Here is a 17,444-nt window from a genome sequence, read left to right on the forward strand (position 1 = left end):
AAACTCTCAACAAACATTCAATACGAAACAATGCCAACCAGGCACAATCACAACAACGACCCTCCACAAACACAATATACAACTACTCGGGGCATACCCCGGTAATACATAGACTCCATAATAGATAAATATAATATCTAGGGACTCGGTGACTGAACTCACAGAGAAAAACAATAAAGGCTTGAGCTCAAAACTCAAAGAGCTCTAGCGCCCCTCGGTGCTTCATCCTGAGCAGCCGAAGACAAACCACCTACATGACCTGCTATGGAAACACAGAACAAACCACAGCAGTCCCAAAGGACAGGGGTCAAACCCCAGTACAAAGATCAAATAAATTACAGCATATATAAATGACATGTAATGAAATCAATGCAATGCATGTACGGGTGCAAGATGTCTGGATATCAGGAGTCAAAGGATCGATATCAACAATCATAATATATGCTCGAGCTGGTCCACGACTCAGCGGACATGTGTCTGGGGATATGGCTTCACACTTGATGTCAGTACTACCTAAGCCGGACCGAGTCAAGGTGCCCAAAATCCACAAGACACAATATAATATCATATACAGATCTCAATCGAATATCAACGGGTATCAATAACTGAAGGGCTCAATATGAATGTGTGCTCAACAATGTATATCAATCCATAGATTATTCCAATATATTTGAAAATCATGTTTTATTTTAAGAAAACGAGAAATAATCTTAAATTTGCATCCAAATTCCACAAAGAGCACATAATCACATAATTCACATAAAATCAATTAACTCACATCAATTAAATTACACGTCGACATAGACGCTGTAAGAAATCGATCAATCCGTACCTTAACCTTCAAATTAAATTACCACAATAATTACGAAGACCTCGGCGCTTCCTGGTTATCAAAACCTGTGGCAATTAATTTATTTTCATCAATTAAATACTCAACTCTTATCCAATTACAATTTACAAATTCCAGCTTGTACCTAGGATCGATTTTAAGGTCATAACTCAATCAAAACCTAACTGAATTACACTTATCATATATGGCTGAAATCCTAACTCAAAATCCCACATTTCATCAGAAGATACCGACACAAAAATCGGTCATCTAGATGCTGATAAACACCAAAAACAAGAAACTTTAAAAACAATAAATCTGTACAGATTCTGGTTCGACACTTTGTAGCATAAAATTCATATCTAATTCATTATTGACCCAATTCAAAATCCGCTAATTGTAAATGAAAGAAAACTCAAATATTTAAGTTTTCTTAGAAGAAATCATTCCCAAAATCTTAGTAGATAATTCCAGAATTAAGCAAGAACATGCTATTACTCACCAACTCGCGGACTGAATTCCCAGACTGAGCAGATTCGGTAAAATGAGCATAACTCCGTCAATTCTTAATGGAATTTAACGGGTCAATTATCGTTTTGAAGACAAGACATAGCTCTACAACTTTCATTTAGATCACAAGTCCAGAATCCGAGTGAAAACAGGTCTCAAACTCGAATTACAGAATGTCTTCTGCACGCATCAGTACAGAGTTCGGTTTTTGACACATTATGGTAGAAAAATCATATCAAATCCGTTTCTTATTGTAATTACGATTTTCCAGTGGCTGTAGAAAGCTAACACAACGTTCTACAAGTTTTATTTGAACCACAAGTCGATATTCTTCGTGTAACATACCCAAATATCCAAAAAAACTAGACACCAAAATCTCGAAATATCGCAGTAGCTAAGAATGAAACCCATGAACAAATTTGCAACTCTAGGCTTAGGGATTACCTTCCAAAGCTTCCTATAAACTGAAATGAAGCAAGAATTAGCCTCTACAATCCTCCAAGGAACAAATAAGAAGGCAAGCAAAGGGCTGGAAAAATGTTGCAGCAGCAACACGCAGCTCGCTGCACAATGGAAGAGCTCGTCTCTTCTTCGATTCAAACAAGGAACAAGGTGCACGAGCTTCAGCTGATGGTTGCTGGATAAATTACTGTCAGCTATGGTGGTTGAACCACAAGACACGAAGAAGGTAGCTGGTGAAGAGGGTGAGGCGTGAGGTAGGGTTGAGGAGAAGACTTACGGGAATGGTGAAGGGGAAATGGGTTTCCTTATAAAATAACCCATAAAAATATACAACCCACAAATATATAAATATGCATTTGCAATTATTAAATGTTTGCTCAAAATGCTAGACTGTGACCTGGTCCAATTTATTTCATCTCCATGTGCTATTTAATTCCGACATGTATTTTAATATCGTTTATACTTCCGATATTTTCTAATACACATTTTTAACACACTATTAAATTTATTTAGCTTAATTATTTTAATTTCGCACTTTAAAATAATTAATATCAATTCTTGCCAAATAATTGAGTTATTAATATCAAGTCATCACATTCTCCCCCTCTAACAAAGATTTCGCCTCTCGAAATCAGAATATTCAATACAAATAAGATAAAAGGAATTCAAATTTACATTACTGCTAGTACATAGGAAACTCAGAGTACATGGAGTAATTTGTCACATTCTCAAACAAATGAGGCCATTCTTGACGCATTCTAGCCTCGAGCTCCCATGTTGCCTCTTCTGTCCCATGTTTTCTCCACTGCACCATGACTAGAGGAATCGTCTTATTACGAAGCTGCTTTTCTTTGCGATCAAGAATTTGCAAAGGATACTCAACATAGCTAAGAGAACTATCTAACTCCACATTCTCGTGTCTCAGAACATGAGATGGATCTGGCTCATACTTCCGCAGCATAGATACATGAAACACATTATGTATAGTAGACAAACTCTGCGGCAAGTTCAATCTATAAGCCAACAAACCGATCCTCTCAACGATAGTATATGGTCCAATATAACGTGGAGCTAACTTTCCCTTTTTCCCAAATCTCATTGTGCCGCGAAATGGTGACACCTTTAGAAAAACTTGATCACCGACTTGAAATTCCAAAGGTCTACGCCTTGTATTTGCATAGCTAGCTTGACGATCCTGAGATGCTTTCATTCTTTTTCTGATCAAATCAATCTTTTCATTCATCTCTTCAACAAATTCAGTGTAAGGCCCGAGAATTTGATTATCATAATCAGATTTTTTTTGTTGATAATTAAGGTAACTGTAGACGCCTTGTATCGGACCGAAAGAGACGAGAAAGTAGATGCAAATTATAGATATGAGATGAACTCGGCGCATATGCGCCACTAGACCGGCGCACATGCGCGAAAAGTACAGAAGTATTGGCGCACATGCGCGAGATAAGGCGCGCATATGCGCGACACCTCCAGAGACTTTGGCGCACATGCGCGAGATGAAGCGCGCATATGCGCGAGGTATTGATGCCGAGACAATATGTCTCGCGCATATGCGCGAGAGGTCCAGCATGCACACTAAGTTGACACATGGCATGAGCTATATAATGTGTAACACTTTCATTTCTTCATCTCCATCAGCAATAACCGAGAGAAAGAGATTCAGAAAAAGCTCCAAGTTCTCCCTAGCTTAGAATTGTGATTGTCTCACATTTAGTTATCCGATTTTCGATCCGAGGTGATATTCGTACTCCTCTTGCTATTGGCTACAAAAGGAAGTAAGTATTGTTAACTTTCAACATGTTTTGAAGTTAAGATGTTGAAGAAATCAGATATTGATGGTTATTATGTATTCTTGTGATGTCTCTGAACGTATATTTCAAAACGGATCGAAGAAAGATTATCGTATGTGATTATTTTGTATTTTCAGAAAATGGGTATAGGGGATTATGCAGATTTTGAAGTGTGGTGAATGATTATTGAGAATTGGGAATTGTTGATATTATATATATGTTATTGAGTTGATCGGTATCGAAATAATACGTCGTTATGCCGTCCAAAATGTACCGAGAATGAATATTGTTAAGTACATGTATGGATTGAATGGAATGTTGATCTTGTATCTATTGAACATTACCATTTCAGATTCATTGTGCCTTACTTCGACTTCGAGACCTCGACATCGATAAAAGTTCAACAAGAAAGGTATAATGCATGTTTTGTTTGGGGAAGACACCACTCAAATGAGATTCAGTTTGAGTTTCCCAACAAAATCACATACTAGAATTATTGTTTATCTTTTGATATGATTGTGATTTGTTTATAGATTTATATTCAAATCTCTTGATATGATGATGTCTTGTTTATAGATTTATATTCAAGCCTTTGAGATAGGAGAGTCATTGGCAGACTTGCCAAACTAGATGTTCGGTAGTATCGACGCTTCGGATTAGATTCACTCCGATTGTAGACATTCGACACAGACATGACCGAAGTCTAGGAATAAGACGTACAGTTACCCCGATTGGGAGGGTAGGTGACAGACAGTGACGTCTTATTCACACCGGGATCCCTAGAATAGAGTCGATTCGAGTCAAGACATGATTTGATTTGAATTGCATGTTTAGATAGATCGGTTTTATAGACTATGGAGCCATTGTTATTGCTTTCATGCATGACTTATGATTTCGTATCAGCATGTATACATGTTTTATACTGGGATTTGTTCTCACCGGGGTTTCCGGCTGTTGTTATGTCTATATGTGTGCATAACAACAGGTGGGGCAGGATCTGGGTCACGTCAGAGATGAGATAAAGATAGCGTGGTGACTACGGGCGCAGAAGATCACTAGTGATGTTGTACTAGATTTGTACTACTCGTAGTTTATGGTTTGTATTAAACACTAGTGATGTGTTTGTAGTAAAAACATGACATGTATATTATATGTGTTGTAATGAAATAAAGAAAGATATTATGCTTAGTATTTACATTTGAATTAATGTTAAAAAGCGAAAATTTGACCCACATTTTGAATAAAGATCCAATTAATCCCGAAAAGAATTGAGTTAGAGCCCGAATCCCCACAACAGGTGGTATCAGAGCAGTAGGTTCTGTAGACTGAGATAGAATATAATGAGCGGGGTAGATCGAGTCTTCTTCCTTGCTTTTGATGTGCTAGCATGATTTAATGCTTTCCCTATTATATGTGTATTGTATCTGAGTTGATTTACAGCATATACTTGTAAAGACTGAATCAGAATCGATTCTGGATCAGAGGTATATGATCAGAGGAGGGCTGAGACAGATTGTATAGATTGTATCCTAATCTGTTTGATAATCAAATATGCCGCCTAGAAAAATACCACAACCAGATGCAGGTCAAGTGCTAGAACAAGGTAGTACGTCAGGTACCCAGATGGATGTAACCGCTACCCCGATGGAGACTCTGTTGAAGCGGTTTCAGTCATTCCGACCCCCGACTTTGAAAGGCACTGAGAATGCAGCGGATTGCGAAAGCTGGTTGGATGATATAGAGATGTTATTTGAATCACTTGCCTATACAGATGAACGTAGGGTGAAGCTGATTGGGCATCAATTGCAAGAAGTGGCCAAGAGTGGGTGGCTAACGGCGAAACGAGCCTTAGAACATCGAGGTATTGATATTACTTGGAAAGTCTTTAAAGATGAATTTTATCAACGTTTCTTTCCAGTCTCCTATCGAAAAGACAAAGGGGCCGAATTTGCAAACTTGAGACAGGGCCAATGGAACATAGAGGAGTATGTTGCCAAATTCTCGTCCTTGCTTCGATTTGCACCTCATGTAGAAGGGAATGATGAGGCAGTTGCCGATCAGTTCATAAATGGTTTGAATCCGGATATCTTCACCCTAGTGAACACGGGGCGACCCAACACTTTTTCTGAGGCGTTGAATCGAGCGAAGGGAGCAGAGGCTGGCTTGATTAGACAGCGAGGAGCTTCCTATAGTGTTCAGGGTCAGAGACCGCCACCGTTCGCCACACAGTTTCCACCACCTCCTTCTCGATTTGATATTGGAATCAGTAGTAGTGGGAAGAAAGATTCTTTGAAAGCTAAGGGTAAGCAGTTCAAGAGAGCAGGGAGCAGTTCATCGAGCTCCAGTGGATCAAGACAGAGAGGTCCTGTTCAGAGTACAGATGTGACAGGTGTATATTGTACTACTTGTGGAGGCCGACATCCCACAGAGCAGTGTCAGGGGGTGATGGGCAGATGTAACATATGTAAGCAACAGGGACATTTCGCCAGAGTCTGTCCCCAGAGAGGTGCACAGAGATTTCAGAGTACAGGGTCATCAGCATCAGTGACTCAGCCCGAAAGGCAAGCTTCGCCTGTCCATTCCTTCCAGCCCACGCCTACACAGTCTCAACCTAGAGCCAGAGGTGGCCAGACAGTGAGCCAACCTCCCAAACAACAGGCTAGGGTGTTTGCACTGACCGAGAAGCAAGCCCAGGATGCGCCAGACGATGTTATTGCAGGTAACTGTTTTCTTTGCGGTTATCCTGCATATGTATTGATAAATACAGGTGCATCACATACATTCATATCAGAACGTTTTGCATTGACACATGCATTGCCTGTCGAGTCATTGTCTACTATAGTGTCTATTTCTTCTCCGTTGGGAAGTGGTCTGATATCTGTGACTTCAATTAGACATTGCTTACTACAGTTTGAAGGGCATGAGATCGATTTAGAATGTGTTGTACTTGGTTTATCTGATTTTGATTGTATTGTCGGGATTGATATGTTAACTAAGTACAGAGCCACCGTAGACTGTTTTCACAAGATTGTAAGATTCAGACCTGAAATGACAGAGGAGTGAAAATTCTATGGTAAGGGTTCCAGATCTCGGATTCCCTTAGTATCTGCTCTGACTATGAGTAGATTGTTGCAACAAGGAGCAGAAGGGTTCCTTATTTATTCAGTAGATTTACTGAAATCGAGCCCAACATTGGCAGATTTGCCAGTAGTACGGGAGTTTGCAGATGTATTTCCTGACGAGATTCCAGGGTTACCTCCAGCCCGAGAGGTAGATTTCAGCATTGATCTTATTCCAGGTACCGTTCCTATTTCGAGAGCTCCATATAGGATGGCTCCAATAGAATTGAAAGAATTGAAAGCACAATTAGAAGATCTTCTAGCCAAGGGATATATCAGACCTAGTGTGTCTCCTTGGGGCGCACCAGTGCTATTTGTGCGAAAGAAAGACGGATCTATGAGATTGTGTATAGATTACAGGCAACTGAACAAGGCAACGATAAAGAACAAATATCCTTTGCCTCGTATCGACGACTTATTTGATCAGTTGCAGGGATCATCTATCTATTCCAAGATCGATCTGAGATCTGGATATCACCAGCTACGAGTACGAGATATTGATATACCAAAGACATCATTCCGAACCAGGTATGGACATTACGAATTTATTGTCATGCCTTTTGGTTTAACGAATGCTCCAGCGGTGTTCATAGGGTTGATGAACCGTGTCTTTCAGAGATATTTAAATGAGTTTGTTATTGTTTTTATTGATGATATTTTGGTGTATTCCAAGAATTTAAATGAGCATGCCAATCATTTGAGAATTGTGTTGCAAACACTAAGAAATGAAAGATTATATGCGAAACTGTCAAAGTGTGAGTTTTGGCTGAGACAGGTTGTCTTCTTGGGTCATATCATATCTGGAGATGGTATTTCCGTGGATCCGAGTAAAGTGGAAGCTGTGATCAGTTGGCCGAGACCGACTTCGGTGCCTGAGATACGCAGTTTCATGGGTCTAGCAGGGTACTATAGACGATTCATCAAAGATTTCTCCAGTATTGCGAAGCCGATTACCCAGTTGACGCAAAAGAATACACCCTTTGTGTGGTCGGAGGATCGCGAGTCTAGCTTCTTAGAGTTGAAGAAGAGGCTGACTAGTGCACCTGTCTTGATGATTCCTTCAGGTACTGACGATTTCGTTGTATATTGTGATGCATCTCACAGAGGGCTGGGATGTGTTCTTATGCAGGGGGGTCATGTGATCGCATATGCCTCTAGACAGCTGAAGCCACACGAGATTCGATACCCCATCCATGATCTTGAATTGGCGGCTATCGTATTTGCCTTAAAGATTTGGCGTCATTATCTTTATGGTGAGAAATTTGAGATTTACTCTGACCATAAAAGCCTGAAGTATCTGTTTTCTCAGTCAGAGTTGAACATGAGGCAGCGTAGATGGCTTGATCTACTGAAAGATTTTGATTGTGAGATCAAGTACTATCCAGGGAAGTCAAATGCAGCAGCAGATGCCTTGAGTCCAAAGGTTTGTGCCCTATCTTTATCGACGATAGGTGTTTCGAATTTAGTTGAAGATTGTTGTTTGGCTGGTTTAACATTTGATACAGCTAGTAGACCTCTACGACTTGCTTCGATTCAAGTTGAGCCAGATTTGATCATGAAAATCAAAGAAGCTCAAAGAACAGATCAGGATATACAGAAGTCAATTCAGATGGTCAGATCAGGACATCAGTCTGAATATCAGGTACATGATTTTGTCCTGTATGAGAATAACCGTATTGTAGTGCCAGATGTTTCAGAGTTGAAACAACTGATATTGTCAGCAGCGCACTGTAGTCGGTTCAGTATTCACCCTGGTGGCAGAAAGATGTACAACGACTTGAAGGCACAGTTCTAGTGGAAACAGATGAAATCAAATATTGTCGAATATGTGTCTAAGTGCTTAAATTGCCAACAGGTGAAGGCCGAAAGAAAGAAGCCCGGAGGTTTACTTCAGAGTTTGTCTATTCCTGAATGGAAATGGGATCACATCTCCATGGATTTCGTGACGAAGTTACCTCGATCATCCCGGGGCTGTGATGCGATTTGGGTCATTATTGATAGATTGACCAAATCTTCTTGTTTTATCCCATACAGAATGACATACCGACACGATCAGATGGCAGAGTTGTATGTCAGAGAAGTTGTCAGATTACATGGTGTGCTGAAGTCTATCGTATCAGATCGTGATCCACGATTCACTTCACACTTTTGGCACAATTTGCAGCAGGCTCTAGGTACGACATTACACCTGAGTACTGCTTATCATCCCCAGATAGACGGATAGTCAGAGCGGACTATCCAGACTTTAGAGGATATGCTGAGAGCTGTAGTGCTAGACTTTGGCACTAGTCGACAAGATTCACTACCGTTGTGTGAATTCTTTTACAACAACAGCTATCAAACGAGCATAGGGATGGCACCGTTTGAGGCGTTATATGGCAAGAAGTGCAGATCTCCTCTATATTGGGATGATATATCTGAAGTACCAGAACTTGGGCCTGATATGATTCGGGAAATGACTGAGAAGGTGAAGATCATTCAGAAGCGAATGAAGACGGCACAGGATAGGCAAGCCAAGTATGCCAATATCAGACGTAGATCACTAGTATTTGAACAAGGAGACAGAGTATTTTTGAAGATTTCTCCTTTCAGAGGCGTTGTCAGATTTGGCAAACGCGGGAAGTTGTCTCCTAGATACATCGGTCCATACGAGATTCTTGAAAAGATTGGCGATAGAGCATATCGACTGGCTCTTCCTCCTTCTCTATACGGAATACATGACGTTTTTCATGTATCAATGTTGCGAAAGTATATGCTTGATGATTCTCATGTCATTCGACGTGACGAAGCTGAGCTGGATCAGACATTGAGTTATGTTGAACAACCGATACAGATTCTTGATCGAAAAGAAAAACAGCTCAGAACGAAGATTATTCCACTATTGAAAGTCCAGTGGAGTCGTCATGGCACTGAAGAAGCAACTTGGGAGACAGAGTCAGAGATGAGACAGAGATATCCCGAGTTATTTCTATGATGTGAGTGTTCGTTCCATTTTCGATTACATTGCCTCTTCTACTTGATTTAATTGATTGTCTGCGATTTCGAGGACGAAATCATTTCTTAGAGGGTGATGCGAACACGGATGGTCAGGCGCCAAGGAAAGCATGGGACCCTTTGGAGTTGTCGGAGGGACCAATCACGAGGGGACGATTGAAGAAGTTCAAGGAAGTGTTGCACGGACTTATGAGCAATGAAGAAGGTCTTACAAGCAAGGTGCAAAGTGCTGGAGGGTTTTTGATGCATGGAAGTGAGTTTGGAAGTCACAAGAACATTATTCAAGTGATAAATGAAGTTGAGTCCAGCAGCATCAGCGCCCGAGCGGTCAAATATTAACGCCCGAGCGCCATACTTACTGTCCGAGCGCGAGTCAGTTTCGGGAAGAATCCTACTTTCCTATTTTAGAGTTTTTATTATCTTGGCAAGTAGATTTCATATCTTTTTGATTTGGTATCAATATATAGACGAATTTTATTGATTGAAAACAACTTTTGTTCATTATTGATTGAGTTTATAAAAAATTTCTTTGAGAATTCTCTCAAAAACAAGCTTAAGTTTCGTTATAACTTTTGCGTTGTATCAAATCAAACTTATCAAAAGATTTATCTTTGGTGGCGTTTGTCAATCGAATATCACGAGGGTTGCCAAGGACGGGTTCTTTGGAGGTTCTCTTGAACGAGATTGTTTCTATCGTTGATGAATTGTTGCTAGACCGCGTGATCTAGAGGCGATTTTCACACCTATCAATTACTTGTTTCAAAGATCGGGAAAAATTAAAGATCTCGTGGACGGGATCGCATCATTTGGTATCAGAGCTTTTGGTTTTTGATTCAAGTAAGCGTATCCGTTCAATTCTTCGTAGGATTTTCAATACCGATTTTCGTGTAGCGATTTCTACGGATTTGTTGAATTCAAAAAAAAAATAAAAAATCGCGAATTACTGTTCATTCGCCAGAGTTACTGTTCATCGGAAGTACTGTTCATATCGGAAATTAATGTTCATCGAAAGTACTGTTCATATCCGAAATTACTGTTCATTGCCAGATTTACTGTTCACGGCACTATTCATCCGCCGAGATACTGTTCATCGTCTACGAAATTACTGTTCATCTGGCGGAGTTACTGTTCATCCGCCGAAATTATTCATAACTGTTCATCTCCGGATTACTGTAGCGTACTGTTCACCCGAAAAAAAAAAGAAGCAGAAAAAAATATATATATATATATATTTGACTCGGGTGTTTGTTGGAATTTTAGCGCTTATATTTCAGCGTTAAGTTTGTCCTTGTCATTTAGTCGCATTCTAGTCAATTTCCAGAGTTGCTTGTTCTTGTGTGGTCTAAGTGAGTCGAATTTCAAGCGTCATAGGATTGATCTCATAAGTTTGATACGTGGAAGCCACGAGACTTAAGCTCCCCCTTGAGGATTCTCACTTGAGTGAAAAATATTTGAGTGGAGTGAATTTTCATTGGAGTGATTTGTGAGGTTTTGTGGTGAGGGAAAAAGACGAGTGCGAGTGAATTTTCCTTGGAGTGACTAGTGAGGATTTGTGGTGAGGAAGTTTATTTATTTTATTGTTTCTACTAACCTTTTCTTGCAGGTATAATGATTGACGATCTTCAATTTCAAACAATGTTAAGGGGGATTGATAGAATATGGGAGAAGGAGCTTAAGCCTTTACATGAAAGGTTGGATAGGCTTGAGGGACTAGCTAATGAGAAGAGACGAGGTAGTAGATTTGGTGGGGATAGAGCATCGCATTTGGATCGTGATGATAGGAGGTGCAAATCGAGTGCTAGGCAAGGAATTGACTCGTGGAAGGAGTTCTTGACATCCGCACGAAGGTCGAGTGAAGAGAAGAAGGTCATAACTAGACCGAAGTTGGTTTTGAAGCATGGGTATCAAGGTACATCTAAAATTTCAAATGTTAGTACTTATGATATTCAATTTATTTGGTGTCTAGAGTTTGGACATGATATTAGCCAATGTACAAAGGAGGAGATGAATGTACTGGAGTCTAGAGTTGAATGTGAATCTAAGAATGCAGTCGAGTGTGGAGTTGATGTGAGCATTGTTGTTGAACCTAAAGTGGAGGTTGAGAGAATTGAGGAGGTTGGTACCCCACTGATTTCTGACTTGAGCATAGAATGTTGTGCTGTGGAGGGTGAATCCTTAGATGATGAATTTTCTTCTAATGTGTGTGCGCTATGGAGGAGAAAGAATAAAGTAGTAATAATTTGTTGCACACATGTTATGATTCATCATGTACCTTTCTTGATCAACCTATTTCAGTTGTAATTACTGATGATCAACTGCAATTTAATTGTGAGAGTGAAAAAGAATTTAAAATGGCCGAAAAATGAGTGATCAAAAGAGTAAGATGGCCATAGAAAGAAAAGAAAAAGAAAATGCAAAAGAGGCCAAAGAAAAAGAAAAAGAAAAGAAAAATAATTTTAAGGCCCAAAAGAGTGAAAAGAGTGAGGATGAGAGTTGTTTACTTTTGTATAAACCCCTTAAAGTATCTTTGTACAAAGTGGTTTATTATTCTTGTGATGATATAGCCGGTTCAATCCCGAGCATTGTTATTTCTCATTTGCAGGGTTATGATGAAGTTGTGATGAGGAGACGAGCAAATGTGGAATGTGTAAAAATGCAATGGAATGATCCATTTGGCGTTGAGAGCAATCACCGTGAGGTAAGCATAGTTGCCAATGCAACAAGCATGAGGTATGACTTTAGTCCTTATCTTAGTTCATTGTTGTGTTGTGCTCAAGAATTTGGGGTGAGTGTTGAAAGTGTGATGTCCAAATGGTCTAACGATGAGATGACGATTTTGTCAGGGAGTCACAGCATTGAGGATGGTGATATAATGCATGAATTAAATTCAAATGTTAGTTATTTTGAGTGTTCAAAGATTGTCAAATTGATGAGGCTTTGTCATGGCAATGACTTGTGTGCATCAGAATTAAATTCATGTGATGAGTTAAATGATTGCATGGATAGTACATTTACTGTGTCCTATTTGCATGATTTATATTTGTTTGGTTATGGTTTTGAGAGGTGCAGGGATGAAGATGCTTATTTCTTTGTTTATGATGAATACATGTTTAAAGAGAATAAAATTTTCATCACACACCTATTGCATGAGTTTCTGCTTGATATTTAGGCGCATGACCTTTGTTTGATTGGTAGCCATGAAGTAAATAGGGTCATTGATAGGATGCATGAATTTTTACTATGGTTGCATATGAGGAGGTCTATTGGGTGGAATTGTGAATCATGCATCGAACATAAGAATTTTTATGTTCATAATGAGTACAATTTTAAGGAGAATAAATTCGTCATTCTACATTCATTGCATGAGTTACGTACTAGTGATGCATATAGTGGTGTTTTTACCTTTGATAAAATGAATGATTTTATGTGTTGGTTGCACATGAAACGACATGTTGAGTGTGATTGGGGTATATGCATTACATACAGGAGAATGACATGTCGAGTGTATTCATATGTCAGGCATCAGTTATATCTTATTCCTAGTGAACTATGGTCATACACGTGTGTGGATATTATTTTGGTGTTGACTAGGTCTAAGGAGGGGAGAAATCTGATTTTTGTGATACTTAATGATATCTTGTTGTTATTATTTGGTGTCATTTGTTACTTGATATGTGGAAAAGTTGATGAGTTTATAGGAAAGACAATGGTGATGTTGGAAAGTCCAGTGTTGATGGAGCGAGCAAGCGATAGCACCTACAAACTTGAGTTTAAAGGTAAGCATATTAGTCATACAATTCTTGTTATTACTAACTTGCTTCATTTTTGTGTAGGTATCAAAGATTTGAGGACAAATCCTTTTCAAGAAGGGGAGGATGATGCGAACACGGATGGTCAGGCGCCAAGGAAAGCATGGGACCCTTTGGAGTTGCCGGAGGGACCAATCACGAGGGGACGATTGAAGAAGTTCAAGGAAGCGTTGCACGGACTTATGAGCAATGAAGAAGGTCTTACAAGCAAGGTGCAAAGTGCTGGAGGGTTTTTGATGCATGGAAGTGAGTTTGGAAGTCACAAGAACATTATTCAAGTGATAGATGAAGTTGAGTCCAGCAGCATCGGCGCCCGAGTGGTCCAATATTAACGCCCGAGCGCCATACTTACTGTCCGAGCGCGAGTAGTACAGAAGCCTTGGCGCTCGAGCGGTAATATTCTACCGCCCGAGCGCGAGTCAGTTTCGGAAAGAATCCTACTTTCCTATTTTAGAGTTTTTATTATCTTGGCAAGTAGATTTTATATCTTTTTGATTTGGTATCAATATATAGACGAATTTTATTGATTGAAAACAACTTTTGTTCATTATTGATTGAGTTTATAAAAACTTTTTTGAGAATTCTCTCAAAAACAAGCTTAAGTTTCGTTATAACTTTTGCGTTGTATCAAATCAAACTTATCAAAAGATTTATCTTTTGTGCGTTTGTCAATCGAATATCACGAGGGTTGCCAAGGACGGGTTCTTTGGAGGTTCTCTTGAACGAGATTGTTTCTATCGTTGATGAATTGTTGCTAGACCGCGTGATCTAGAGGCGATTTTCACACCTATCAATTACTTGTTTCAAAGATCGGGAAAAATTAAAGATCTCGTGGGCGGGATCGCATTAGAGGGGGAGAAATGTAAGGCCCGAGAATTTGATTATCATAATCAGATTTGTTTTGTTGATAATTAAGGTAACTGTAGACGCCTTGTATCGGACCGGAAGAGACGAGAAAGTAGATGCAAATTATAGATATGAGATGAACTCGGCGCATATGCGCCACTAGACCGGCGCACATGCGCGAAAAGTACAGAAGTATTGGCGCACATGCGCGAGATAAGGCGCGCATATGCGCGACACCTCCAGAGACTTTGGCGCACATGCGCGAGATGAAGCGCGCATATGCGCGAGGTATTGATGCCGAGACAATATGTCTCGCGCATATGCGCGAGTTAAGGGCGCGCATATGCGCGAGAGGTCCAGCATGCACACTAAGTTGACACATGGCATGAGCTATATAATGTGTAACACTTATATTTCTTCATCTCCATCAGCAATAACTGAGAGAAAGAGATTCAGAAAAGCTCCAAGTTCTCCCTAGCTTAGAATTGTGATTGTCTCACATTTAGTTATCCGATTTTCGATCCGAGGTGATATTCGTACTCCTCTTGCTATTGGCTACAAAAGGAAGTAAGTATTGTTAACTTTCAACATGTTTTGAAGTTAAGATGTTGAAGAAATCAGATATTGATGGTTATTATGTATTCTTGTGATGTCTCTGAACGTATATTTCAAAACGGATCGAAGAAAGATTATCGTATGTGATTATTTTGTATTTTCAGAAAATGGGTATAGGGGATTATGCAGATTTTGAAGTGTGGTGAATGATTATTGAGAATTGGGAATTGTTGATATTATATATATGTTATTGAGTTGATCGGTATCGAAATAATACGTCGTTATGCCGTCCAAAATGTACCGAGAATGAATATTGTTAAGTACATGTATGGATTGAATGGAATGTTGATCTTGTATCTATTGAACATTACCATTTCAGATTCATTGTGCCTCACTTCGACTTCGAGACCTCGACATCGATAAAAGTTCAACAAGAAAGGTATGATGCATGTTTTGTTTGGGGAAAACACCACTCAAATGAGATTCAGTTTGAGTTTCCCAACAAAATCACATACTAGAATTATTGTTTATCTTTTTATATGATTGTGATTTGTTTATAGATTTATATTCAAATCTCTTGATATGATGATGTCTTGTTTATAGATTTATATTCAAGCCTTTGAGATAGGAGAGTCATTGGCAGACTTGCCAAACTAGATGTTCGGTGGTATCGACGCTTCGGATTAGATTCACTCCGATTGTAGACATTCGATACAGACATGACCGAAGTCTAGGAATAAGACATACAGTTACCCCGATTGGGAGGGTAGGTGACAGACAGTGACGTCTTATTCACACCGGGATCCCTAGAATAGAGTCGATTCGAGTCAAGACATGATTTGATTTGAATTGCATGTTTAGATAGATCGGTTTCATAGACTATGGAACCATTGTTATTGCTTTCTTGCATGATTTATGATTTCGTATCAGCATGTATACATGTTTTATACTGGGATTTGTTCTCACCGGAGTTTCCGGCTGTTGTTATGTTTGTATGTGTGCATAACAACAGGTGGGGCAGGATCTGGGTCACGTCAGAGATGAGATAAAGATAGTGTGGTGACTACGGGCGCAGAAGATCACTAGTGATGATGTTGTACTAGATTTGTACTACTCTAGTTTATGGTTTGTATTAAACACTAGTGATGTGTTTGTAGTAAAAACATGACATGTATATTATATGTGTTGTAATGAAATAAAGAAAGATATTATGCTTAGTATTTACATTTGAATTAATGTTAAAAAACGAAAATTTGACCCACATTTTGAATAAAGATCCAATTAATCCCGAAAAGAATTGAGTTAGAGCCCGGTTCCCCACATTCAGGTTGTGCCAATGGTTTTTCTCCAATCTCATTCCAACATATCGGCGATCGACACCTTCTACCATACAAAGCTTCAAATGGTGCCATTCCAATAGTCGTTTGGAAACTGTTGTTGTATGAGAATTCTACCAATGATAGAGATTCTTCTTGCCAATTACCTCCGAAATCCATAACTACCGACCGAAGCATATATTCCAAAGTCTGAATGGTTCTTTCTGTCTGACCATCAGTTTGGAGATCATAAGCTGTGCTCATAGCCAACTTAGTTCCCAAAGCATTCTGAAGACTGCTCCAAAACTTAGATGCAAATCTTGGATCTCTATCAGACACAATAGACACTGGAACTCCATGCAACCGAACCACATTATCCAAATATAACCTTGCCATTTTCTTGTAAGGATAGGTAAGATCATATGGAATGAAATGTGCTGACTTGGACAATCTATCAACTATAACCCAGATAGCATCACAACCTCTGATAGACCTGGGTAAGTGAGTTACAAAGTCCATTGCAATATGTTCCCAATTCCATTGCGGTATTTCTAAACTCTGTAACATACCTCCAGGTTTCATTCTCTCAGCTTTCACCTGTTGGCATGTCAAACATCTTGCTACAAATTCAGAAATGTCTTTCTTCATCGCATCCCACCAAAAATAAGGTCTCAATATCTGGTACATCCTACGATTACCAGGATGAACACTATGGCGACTACAATGCGCCTCTTGAAGCAATGCTTCTCTCAATTCCGCAACATTTTGTACCACTAATCTGTTATTCATTCGCAAACAACCATCTGATGAGACATTATACTTATCTGGATTACCAGACAAAACCAACTCTTTTGATTTCTGAACTTTTGGATCTGTCTTTTGAGCCTTTTTAATTTCAGCAATAATCTGTGGCTCAAACTGCAATGCAGAAAAAATAAAATAATTATCTTGTGGCTGAAAATTCCATCCAGAAGTACACAATTCATCATGATTCTGCCAAATATGAATGGATGCTAACATGCCATCCTGATACTTCCGGCTTAATGCATCTGCAACCTGATTCATCTTCCCTGGTTGATACTGTATTTCACATTCAAAATCCTTCAATAGATCTAACCAACGTCTCTGCCTCATATTCAGATCTGACTGAGTAAACAGATATTTCAAACTCTTATGATCTGAGTAAATAATAAACTGTT

At 39.3% G+C, this 17,444-nt stretch overlaps 1 protein-coding gene across 1 annotated transcript in view; it reads right to left on the minus strand.

The window, feature by feature from the left end:
- LOC142547421 (uncharacterized) overlaps positions 1-17,444 on the minus strand; it is a 26,926-nt gene continuing 9,482 nt past the window's right edge. Inside the window, exon 3 of the mRNA XM_075655718.1 lies at positions 1-259. Within this exon, the coding sequence (XP_075511833.1) occupies positions 195-259 (65 nt within the window). The 3' untranslated portion in view covers positions 1-194. The remainder of the gene's footprint in view (positions 260-17,444) is intronic.

This window comes from Primulina tabacum, chromosome 5 (assembly GCF_025594145.1).
Source record: "Primulina tabacum isolate GXHZ01 chromosome 5, ASM2559414v2, whole genome shotgun sequence".
NCBI lineage: Eukaryota > Viridiplantae > Streptophyta > Magnoliopsida > Lamiales > Gesneriaceae > Primulina > Primulina tabacum.